This window comes from Alosa sapidissima, chromosome 9, assembly GCF_018492685.1.
Source record: "Alosa sapidissima isolate fAloSap1 chromosome 9, fAloSap1.pri, whole genome shotgun sequence".
Lineage (NCBI taxonomy): Eukaryota > Metazoa > Chordata > Actinopteri > Clupeiformes > Clupeidae > Alosa > Alosa sapidissima.
The window spans coordinates 1,922,150-1,933,588 of record NC_055965.1 but is presented as its reverse complement, the minus strand read 5'-3'; the positions used below and the strand labels follow the sequence as shown (position 1 = coordinate 1,933,588).

Here is an 11,439-nt window from a genome sequence, read left to right as displayed (position 1 = left end):
GCAGAAACCCTTGCGATAGCATTTTCATATTGCATTGGCTTCACTGCCATTGTCTTTTCTCTCCACATTCTCAAATAAAGCTGAATGAACACATTGTCAGTCACCATACTGTGCCCCAATGTTGCTTTGCACCAGGAGTAGGAAGCACATCAGTGCAAATGGGCACATACTGTACCCACTGAAGCAGTACTGGGGACCAATGATTTAGTTTGACTGAAGGCATCTAATCCAACTGAGGAATGTAGCCAAACAGAAATGTATGAATATCACTGCACTGCTGAAGGGACAGGTACCGTAGCATTCCTGAGGACATCTCTGTGAATCCTGGAGGAGGTTGAATAATCCCTCAAAAAGCTGACCCTGTCTTGCTCAGCAAGCCACTAAATTAAACAGGGCCAACTACACTGCAGCGCTCTCATTAATTAACAAAACGGCATGCTGTACATTTTTGCATATTGCGGTATTGCTAAAGTAGCTGTACATCATCTAGTCATTTTTCACATGCCTAAAAAAAATCCCCTCATTATTTTCTAGATGCAGAATTAATACTTTTAAGGACTTTACTTGGTATCAGAGCTACAACATAAAGAGCAGCAACATTTGTTAGTTTAAGCATTTTACTATAGCCTACCTAGTATTGTCTTATTCATGCCATAGCCTGTTTACATAATGTTGTATTGACATGGCATGTTTCCAGGTAATAACAACAAAAATTAATTTCACCATTTAAATTGTTTGCATAGACTGAATTATTGATGTGTAGGCCTAATATTATGAAATCACCCCATTCTTTCTCTATCACAACCTGTGTAATATGGTAGCAATTACCAAGATATATTTCTTGAAAAATAGTAGTGAAGTAATCATACTAAAGTAGTTTGGGGTAAATGACTACCTAGATAGTACTGTTTTGTTATCTAAAATAATTAGTTGTTTTTTGTTTAGTGGGTTCTCATTTAGTTGTCTCATTTTAGTTGTCCCCATTGTTTTTATCGTATTGCCATGATACTAACCTGAACATTCTTTTGTTTCAGGAAGAACATCTGAAGACTTATTTCTGTCATAGTTTGCAATTAAGCTGTCAAAATCATATTGTCATCATTGCTGTTTGTGATAGAGGATTAAACCACCAGAAAACTTTTAAAGAAAATTCACACTTGCACACCAAAGTATGACACCATTTGTTTTATTCTGACAAAAATATAAACTGAATATTTATATGTACATTACAATACAGTGTCTAGGGCACTTAACTACCCAAGAGACTGCTCTGAGATGGAGACAGGGAGGCAGGCAGACAGACAGATCGACTGACTGACAGGAAAAACCCATACTAACTCTGTTGCTGGCAAGCACAGCTTTCGCAAACAATAATTACATCACTTGAAAACATTTCAAATAGCATGGCTAATTTCAAAAGCTGATACGAGATCAATGTTCAATTCATAGTCTATTATCTTCACTCAATACTGACCACAGCCTTAGTCCCTGAGGGATGCTGGCTCATAATGACTTTTTGGATTGTTTCCTTTCATCATCATCTCCTTCGTGATCACTGAGAAGAAAGAATTGGATATGGTGCTTTGCACCTGAGTGCTTTCTGTTACTCAATGAAGTCAGTCTAGTGACACTGTGTAATGAAGAAATGACATAACTGGTTGGACCCATTGCAAGAGCTCAAAATGTGGCTGCAGTACGTTACAACTATGGATTCATTGGAAACGAGGTAAAAACATTATATAGACAAATCACAACCTCCCACACCCTTCACACACACACACACACACACACACACACACACACACACACACACACACGCACACACACACACACCACACACACAAGGCCACACATGTCTATCAGCCATACCACAAAGACACCATGACTTTGTATACCACAAAGTAGCCATTCGTTTGCAAAGCTAGCATACAGTATTAGTATTGAACAGTAACAAAGCAGCTGAAAGCAACAGATTATTTCCTATTATGGAAGTTAATAAGTAAAGAACTCTAAATATTGTTTTGTGTACAGGCGTATGGGCTTTTACAAGAGTGTGGATAATGGTCTGTGCAGTGCTCTTGGACACCCTGGCAGGGATGTTGGCTAGCAAGAAGAAATGCTAACTGTAAAGCTAATGATACATAAAGACACTGTTTTGCATTCTAAAATGCAGGCCCCTACATCAAAAAGCATACAAATAAATTCACTAGAGCTAATCATGTATTCTGCACAGAGCCAAGTAATGACTGGATTCCTCTTAAGGCGAGTTTATAGTCCAAGAGCCGTTCGACAAAAAATGTGATGCACCAGACAACAGAACAATCCTGCCTCCAGCTTGTACTGCCTTTTAAATTTTATGATCCGATTACTTCCCAAAATTATTGAAATCATGTCTGTTTGACTGTTAAGAAATTAATGTTTCATAAAATCTAAACTCAACAGTTTGCCCTGCTAGCTTCCAGGGAAGCTAAAAACATTAAATAGCCAGATCCGTGTCAATTAAGCAAAGCATCCATATAATCTCTTCTCATACAATTAGAGTGAGCAACAAAAACCAAAAGCTCTTTGTCCTCTCAAATGTTTCAATGTGTACAACAAGCTGTGCAATATCATTGCAGATACAAATGTTGCTTTTACATCATTTTTTGTTGAGCAACATTTATCGCCCGGACTATATATAAATTGGCTTGTATGATAACTATATAATCAAATTCGAGTTGAGATCATTAGGACATTCACAGCACTAAATTCATATTGGACACAAAAAATAGCAGAAATTGCCTCTATGTTCATGATATGTCAGTGATGGAATTTTACTACAGCTGAAGAACAATTGCCTTGAATAGTACTGGCATTACACTAAAGGAGGGACAACTTGAGTTTGATTTGCTTAGCTAAAGCCACATACATTCTACATGCAAAATAGCCTACTGTTCTGCAATGTTTACAGGCCAAATGAAACAGAAAAATAAATCAATTATTAACAGAAGTAATCAGGTATGTGTTAAATCCTCTGCAGTCCATTGATCAATTAACTACTTAGACTGTGTGTGCAAGTGCATATGGGTGTGTGTGTATTTGCGCGCGCGTGCGCACATGTATGTGTGTGTCCCTGTGTGTGTGCGTTTGTGCTGTGTGCTATGTTAATTTGCACTTTGCTTTTAATGTGCTTTTGGAAAGGCAACTTGGCTGCGGGCTATTTTAGATAAAATGTGAAAGTTTATATTCAGTGTACTCTGAGGCTTTGGTTTGGCATGAGTTTCAAACTTCACAGGTTTAAAGAACATCTGATAGAAAGAGTAAGATATGCATCTTTTTTTTCTTTCTACAGACCTGCAGTTTGGTGAGGAATAGTGAGTCATATTTTATGTGTGTGTGTGTGTGTGTGTGTGTGTGTGTGTGTGTGTGTGTGTGTGTGTGTGTGAGAGAGAGAGAGAGAGATAATCTGACTGACTTCTACACTTCTGCTAGTCTAGAAGTGGGTGTGGGTGTTAGTACCTCAGTGTGCAATTTTGCCATCTTGCAGAATAACCTTTTCCCACACTGAGTCTTTGAAAGAGTACCCGCTGGAGTCGGCCGTGCTTGAGTTCCAGCTTGAGTTCCAGCCCACAACCTCCGGTTTGTAGCCACTGTTCTCAGCACTCGTCCACGTTACATGGCTGGCGCGCTGAAAAAGCGCAGTCTCTCCACCTATGGGTGCTGAAGTGCTGACAGAGGTTCAGAGGTCATGGCTGGAGGTTGACGTGGCAACAGAGTGCAAGCTGAGGTCTGCAGCGTGAGAGGCAGAAGTCCCGAGGTTGGGAGTGTGAGGAGACACCTTCAGTCCACACACAAGAAGGGACAGACACACCCGAGGACAGAGAAGACAAGGAGACAGGGGGTAAGCGTAGACAGAGAGAGAGAGAGATAGAGACACAAAAGAAAGGAAGGAGCGATGGAGAGAGAGAGAGAAAGAAAGAAAGAAACTGTAGTGTTTAAAGTGTGGACTGGTCAGTGATTATGGGCCTTGCTGGTGGAGGCTCCTGGCCGGAGCCACCACAAGGCTCCAACTGCATGTCCTGCAAAGACAATAAGACAGAAGACAGGCAGTGCAACAAGAACAGTACTGTAGCTATGTTTGTGTGTGTGTGTGTGTGTGTGTGTGTGTGTGTGAGTGTGTCATCTCATCAGACACTAATTAACTGTGATGTTAGTTGTGTATTTTGGACACTGTGTCCAAACCTCTGATTACTTCATCACATTAAAGCAAAGTATCACTTGGATATGCGAAAGGCACAGTAGGATAACTACAACCCCCTGCTTCTCACATCACAGTTGATATTGGGCCTGAGGTTTTTAACCCGACACACCAGGTCTAATAGGATCAAATGCTCTTTTTCTCGATTCACCCATGCGCATACATAAAAAAAATATGTACTTCGGTTGAAGCAAACCCAAAATCTGGGTGCTTTTTATGTAAACACTATTCACACGTATTCTGCCATCGACTTACATGATTTTCAGCTATGTGCTTTCGGAGGGCAGTAAGTCAAGTGCCATTTCTATTGATGGTAAACAGTTACAGTGTAACAGAACGTAACAGAACATACCAGGCCTGTGTGGACTAACAGAAGAAGAGCACATCTTAATCACATGATCTTGTGAACAAGCCTGGGAAACAGTTATCCTTTATTAGGATAAAATATCAATATCCTGATATCAATTTAAGTTGCAAAAATGCATGTGGCCACTGGACTACAAGGTCACTGACTGCACATGGACGGATTGGAAGTGGACTTGAAAGATGAATGAGGACAAGTATGCCACTTTTGTGTCCACAGTTGCCCATGTGTGTTCACAAGCGAGAATAATCTTGGCCTGAGAATTAACTGGAGTTTTCTGATGCCCAGTGTGTGTCTAGCAATTTCAACTTGACCATCAAGCCATCATCCATTACGCTTGTACAGACGCATGGACAAGCAACTTTCAAGCCACAGTAATCATCCACATTTGCCAGGCCTTTTAGTCATTGACGTCAATAGGTTGCACAACGTGATTTTAAAACAACAAGATGTACTGTAGTTATTTGACCTTAACATGGTATTGTCCAAAAAGGACAGCACTTTAAAAGGGCAGCTAGAGGAACGTGAGGAGCAACTTGATCAAAATTGAATAGGATTAGAATTGTAGTCTGCACCTTAAACTGGAGACACAATCTCTCACGCCAGAAATTCTGGGCAGGCAGCAGAGAGGCCATCTCAGCAGCAGAGTAGAAGGGCCAAACTATAGTCTTATTTATAGCCTTATTTGGATGGAACCTTTTTTTCTAACCCTTTTCTGCAGGGGTGCCACTAGACCCAAAACTCCAATCTAATGATAATAATAATAATCTGCTGCCAAAGAGGCAACAGGGGCAAGTTAAAAACCTAAAGCCCATGGTATACTGTAATATCATTATGAGAGGGACATTTCCAGCAAAAATAAATTACTTAAGTTGTGTGAACTTGAATAAAGTAACTTAACTTACATTGACTTCTGCCTTTTACTCCATGACATATCATGACTATCAACACCTCAAATATGTACAAATGGTTTAACAACACATCAGATTTGGTTCATTTTCTTCTTTGTTGGTTTATGTGATAGAAAGAAAATGTTTTCATTTGAGGTTATATCCATGATAGCTCCCCCCTTGCTTTCATAATTTTCAAAATCAAAGTCTGGTTTATGTGTTGTACAGATTGTTACAGCATTCACAAGGTTAGTGCAAAACAACAGACGAAACAAACAAGGTTGTGACAAAAGTCTCTCTCTCTCTTTCTCCTATTCACTTTCTGTCTTCCCATTTTCCATTTAAAAAACAAAAACATTCTTTGATCTTAAAATGCGCTGCTGTGACTGTTTGACATGCAACTTGGTGGCTAAACACTGATTTCAAAGAATGGGCTTTTTAACGTCCTGCAATACATGCAGTATTATGTGACTAATGATTCAAGTGTAGCCTGAGTTTGTTTCACTCATACACTACCATTCAAAAGTTTGGAGTCACTTAGAAATGTCCTTGTTTTCATCATTAATTTTGTAAATGACTGTTGTAGAAAGAAATGGCTGATCTTTAATGTAATATCTACATACAGTAAGTACAGATGCCTCTTATCAGCAACCATTCATCTAATGTTCCAAAGGCACATTATGTTTACTAATCTGATATCATTTTAAAAGGCTAACTTAGAAAACATTGGAGAACCCTTTTGCAATTATGTAAGCACATAATGTAATCTGAAAACTGCTGCCCTGATTCAAAAACAATGCAACTGATCTCAGCTGGTATTCTGTCTATAATGGAGTGAAATGGAGATTTGTAAGTGACCCCAAACTTTTGTGTTTTGTGTATATCTATCAATGTATAATCTATCAATATTTTATTGCATCATGCAACATATCAGTGTTCTGCATTTCTGTTGGCTTGCTATCAGATTGTTCAGAATTTGAAAAGGATAGAAGTAAAACACCAAACTGATTCCTTTTCAGGGATACATGCAGTATCCTATCTTGTTCCACAACACACTCTTCCCTCCCTTTTTCCCTCTGACATTCCATCTTTCTATATGGCCCACACTGTCAAATCCTGCCAAGTCTGCAGACCTGCTTTCATATGTTTCATACTTCACACTGCAAAAGCAAAAGACCCTTCCAGCGATTTCTTTATACTGTATACAAAGACAGCAACCTGAAAAGGAAATTCTGCACTATTCACTTGCAGTGTGGAGTTCTTCCAAATACCTTAACAAATATATGAACCCCTTGTGATAAAAAAACAATAAAGAATAATATAAAACTATTTTTTAAAAGTACAAAGTGTGAGCTTTATACATATACACTACTGAATGAATAAAGAAATATTCACAGGCATTATGGATACCAATGTTAAGAGAGGTATTTTGGCACTGTTGTCTAAAGTGACCTAAGAAGCTAACAGCCAACACATTTGTTTTAGCAAACATCAGCGCTTTACGGAGCCCAGATGCCAGAGGCAACACCCCCCACCCCCCACCCCCTCCCCAGCTCATGCCCATCTGCTTGGGGCTAGCCGGGTAGTCAAGTGGGGCCCGGAGGGGATCAAGGTGAGAGAATAAAAATCTGGCTTTTAGACTTTTTAGAGCGTAAAACTTTCATATGAATACTTGGGTAGAGATGTTAAGTGTATTTATCTCTACAAATAAAGGAAATGAATTTGAAGATGTAATTAACTACATAATCATACCTTCAAAAAGGCATTTCTGAATGAACTACTGAGGCATTCGCACACAAACACACACACAGACATCCTGCGATGGTCTCCGATTTGGGCTATTTCATATACATGCTGTGTAAATGGTTGGCCTGAGGCGTGTTCCCATCACCAGACTCTGAACATGTCATTCCTTCCATATCTTGTCTTGTTATATTATTTCATCAAGTGCTTCTAGAGCTCTTGCTGGCATGAATCAAACAGAACTTACAATTCTCAATGTCTCTCCCACTGATATAGACGTAGTAGTTGCCATCTGCCCAACCCGTTGTGTAGCTAAAAATATGGCCCCAATGTTTGTCTCACTAAATCTGGAGAAAATACATGTTGATGTGAAAAGTTATTGCCACCAGGTCCTAGGTTGCCTTCCTAAATCATATAAATATACACTGACGCCCCTGTGTTGAAAATTCAAAAGCTTGCTGGCTAAGAGTTTACTTTGGCACCTTTGAATAAGTGTGAAGTTGCAGATGAGTCGCAGGCGTTCTGAGAAAACACAGATTACTACCCACACACAAAAACATCTCTACGAGTCACACTTGCGTCGTCGTTACGGCACACAGACATGACAGGAAATGTAGGCCTAATGATCAGAATATGGTGATATAATATAAAAACACTGTCACATTTGATCTCTCTTAGTGTGTCACATAATCATACACATGTACATTTCCACAAACATGAAGAATTATACACAAAAACACACAAATACACAAATGATGCATGTATAGTAAAGAGACAAAATTATGTTTTGTGATACAGTAATTGATTAGACAATCTCTTCACACACACACTCAAACACACTCACACACACACCAATAAATACATGCACAGATGCACAGAAACGTAGAAAATTGATATGCTGGCTTTTTTGTCTGACAATTTTGTCTAAAAAAAAGTTGATATAACGTCTGATGCATCCACATCACAACACATGGGGAATCTATATTACCGTATCAAGTTAAGATCAAATGAGATGATAACATTTGCAATTTCACTTGTTCATCCCCATAGTCTAGGGCCAAGATTAACTCTGCCTCCAAACTTTGACCAAGCAACTTGATTAGCTCTGTCTTTTCTTTTCAAGTGGTTAAATACTTTCATGATTTCAAGAATGTTGGAGTACCAAGAAAATGTGACATGGAACCTAATCTAAAAGTGACATGGATCCTGCATAATCTATTTAAAAGTGACATGCCATAATCCATTAAAAGTGACATGGATCTGCCATAATCTATTAAAAGTAACATGGATCCGCCATAATCTATTCAAAGTGACATGGATCCTGCCATAATGTATGAAATGATGAAGAACAGACTGTACCTGGCTGCTCTGCACTTGGCCATTGAAGTCGTTGTTGCGAGGCGTCAGGAAGGTGTCATGCGTAGTGGTCTTCTCTGTACGCGGTTGGCTGGGGTCGCCGTCCTCCACACCATTGGTTTTACGCACACACAGCACCTTCCGGAAACTCTGCTTGAAGTTGTCAGACAAGAAGCCATACAGCAGTGGGTTAGCACAGCTGTTGGCGTAGGAGAGGATGACCGAGAAGAAGTAGATGCCGGCCATGGCGCTGCTCTCCGGCAGGATGACCACCAGGTTGACAATGTTGATGATGAAGAAGGGCAGCCAGCAGAGGACAAATACCACAACGATGACCACCACCATGCGGGTCACCTTACGTTCCGAGCGCCGCCGTTTGGTGAAGCCGGCCCGCGCCCCCGACGACTTCACCTTCACCACAATGAGCAGGTAGCAAAGGCAGATGACCAGCAGTGGCCCGAAGAAACCCAAGATGGCCGTGTAGAGGATGAACACGGTGGACCACACGTTGTGTGGCTCTGGCCAGTTCATGTTACAAGAACGGAAGGTGTCCTGGACATCTGAGAACACCACCACGGGCAACACCACCACAAAGGACACGGCCCACACGGCCGCACTGACCACACGGGCCACGCGCGGCCGCCTCCACCGGGTGGAGCGGATGGGGTGCACCACGGCCAGGTAGCGGTCAATGCTCATGACCGTCAGACAGAATATGCTGGTGAACTGGTTCAGCGAATCGGCCGTCATGACCACGCGGCAGAGGAAGGAGCCGAACGGCCAGTAGGAGAGGACGTTCTGGGTGGTCAGGAAGGGCAGCCCGAGGATGTACAGCTCGTCGGCCACCGCCAAGTTGAAGATGTAGATGTTGGTGACCGTCTTCATTTTGGCGTAGCGCAGCACCACGTAGATGGCCAGGGTGTTGCCGGTCAGTCCCACCAGGAACACGGTCAGCGAGATGACGGCCGTCATCATTGAGCTGCTGCCCTGGAACGGCACGCTGTGGTCAGAGAAGTTGGTGGAGAAATTCCCCCCTTCCTCCGAGATGCCGTCCATCATGCCTACAGTGGACAAGTTGAGGTCACTCATCAGGGTCACTCCAACTGGGCCTTCTGTGGACTCCATACCCCTCTTCACTGCAAGGGTGAGTGGACAGAAGAGCGGACAGAGCCAAGCGGAGAGAGGAGAACTGGACAGGCTTCCACAGACCAAGGTGTTTCAGCACTTTAAACACATAAACTGTGCTGAGTCACATCTGGAAAAGGAGGGAAAAGAGGACTTTAAACAGATAAACTGTGCTGAGTCACATCTGGAAAAGGAGGGGAAAGAGGACTTAGAGGAGAGATCAAATGATGGATAGATCAAAAGGAGAGCAGGGAGATGGAAACAGTGACAGAGATACAGCATAGGCTTCAAAGTCCATATAAAATAAGAGCGCATGTTGTGCATGTGTGTGTGTGGGGTGGGGGGGGGGGGGGGGGGGGGGGCAATGAAGAGAGTGAAAGATGCGGAGAGAGGATAGAGAGCCTTTCTAACTCTGGCTATTTTACTTTAAGCATCAAATCCGAGGATTGCACTTGGAGACGGTATGCCAAGGGCTGTCCTTGAGCGCTTTACGCATCTCTATTTTAGTGTCAGTCATTTCGAATATGAGATGAAGTCAAGGCACTGCATATCACGTCAATTATGAGGAGCTTATTTTAGAGCATACTTTGAATTCTATAATGGTTCTAATGAAAACTATTCTGCTTGTTCTAATTACATTCGATACAGACATTTTATTAAGCCAGTTTCAGTTGATGGCTGAGCAAACATCTCAATAAACAGTTATGCTACAAGGAAACATCCAATTTGCATTAATTAATGCGTTCAAACCGAGTCATTACTGGCTTGAGGTTTGATGCACATTTTTCAATATGTGTGCCCTTTCCACTGATTTATTTATTTTTTCTATGTCTCGCAATCTGCTTCACTTGTTTTTACTGAGGTGGAGCCGTCTCACAACCTTTAGGCTATTGCCGTCTCGCAACCTTTATTGAAGCGTCTTACCTGCTGAAGGCAAAAGTCGCTGTGGTGACAAGGAAAGTGTAAAGTTAAGGGTGGCGTATAAACAGTCGCACTAATGGCCACACCATAGTGAAAACTAACATCATCTAAATGTTTAAAAGAGGACATTTATGGGAAAATGCACAGGCAAAATGTAATAGGTGCCGGTGCATTCCTACAACATATGAACATTTGCACACTGGTGTTTAAGGTGGCAAAAACACATTTTCTTATTCTTGATATATGAAAATAGTTTATTGTCATTGTAAAAAAGTACAGTGAAGGTTTTTTTTATCATAACTGATACAATTAAGAAAACGATTAAACCTCAACTATTTTAACATTGGGATCATCTGTCTCTGCATGATGTCTGCGTATGAGGTACCTTGAATATTTTCACAGAACGGACCTTGTTTTCGACTTGGTCAAACAGCAGTCCAGCAGTTTATTCAATGAGTCCCCCGCACGATATCTTGAATATCTGAATGGTTTGTCTTTCGTTGTCCTCTCCTCTCTCGTCGCCCATCGAGGTAAATCTCAGTCAGTTGAAATACAATATTTTACCCGGGAATCCGAAAACATATTATAATAAAGCTTCAACATGTGTACAAATAAATGGCAACTCTCTTTAAACCTGTCAAAATAGTGTATCCAAAGATATCGAAGTTCACTGTCCTTTGCCAAAGCATCCTGGTCGCTGTCATTTTATATTGATATACAGATAGCTCAGTGCACGGATGTGGTTACAGATTTTATAGATCTCGAACTAGAATTAAACCATCGGAAAGTTTAAAGATTCGTTG

General features: G+C 41.2%; 1 protein-coding gene across 3 annotated transcripts; it reads right to left on the bottom strand.

Moving 5' to 3' along the window:
- Positions 1–1,274: 1,274 nt before the first annotated feature.
- LOC121719831 (somatostatin receptor type 5) lies at positions 1,275–11,439 on the bottom strand. 3 transcript variants are annotated; one of them, XR_006034384.1, is made up of 4 exons: positions 11,046–11,439; positions 8,594–9,845; positions 3,499–3,817; positions 1,275–1,555 (listed from the first exon to the last, which is right to left on the bottom strand). XR_006034384.1 is itself a non-coding variant. In XM_042105625.1 (3 exons), exons 2-3 carry the CDS (start codon positions 9,713–9,715, stop codon positions 3,719–3,721), a joined length of 1,221 nt encoding a protein of 406 aa, XP_041961559.1. In that variant the 5' UTR covers positions 9,716–9,845; positions 11,046–11,439; the 3' UTR covers positions 1,275–3,718. The 3 variants fall into 3 exon arrangements, 2 of the variants coding, with proteins under 2 accessions (XP_041961559.1, XP_041961560.1); XM_042105625.1 differs by having other exon boundaries at positions 1,275–3,817; XM_042105626.1 differs by lacking the exons at positions 1,275–1,555; positions 3,499–3,817 and adding an exon at positions 3,946–4,058.

What these genes read in the sequence shown, in the direction of transcription:
- LOC121719831 (XM_042105625.1), bottom strand. Translation starts at nt 9,715, where the DNA reads ATGGAGTCCACAGAAGGCCCAGTTGGAGTGACCCTGATGAGTGACCTC. An exon ending in GCCAAGTGCAGAGCAGCCAG is followed by an intron (nt 3,818 to 8,593) that starts GTACAGTCTGTT and finishes TGTGGACTGAAG; the next exon opens with GTGTCTCCTCACACTCCCAA.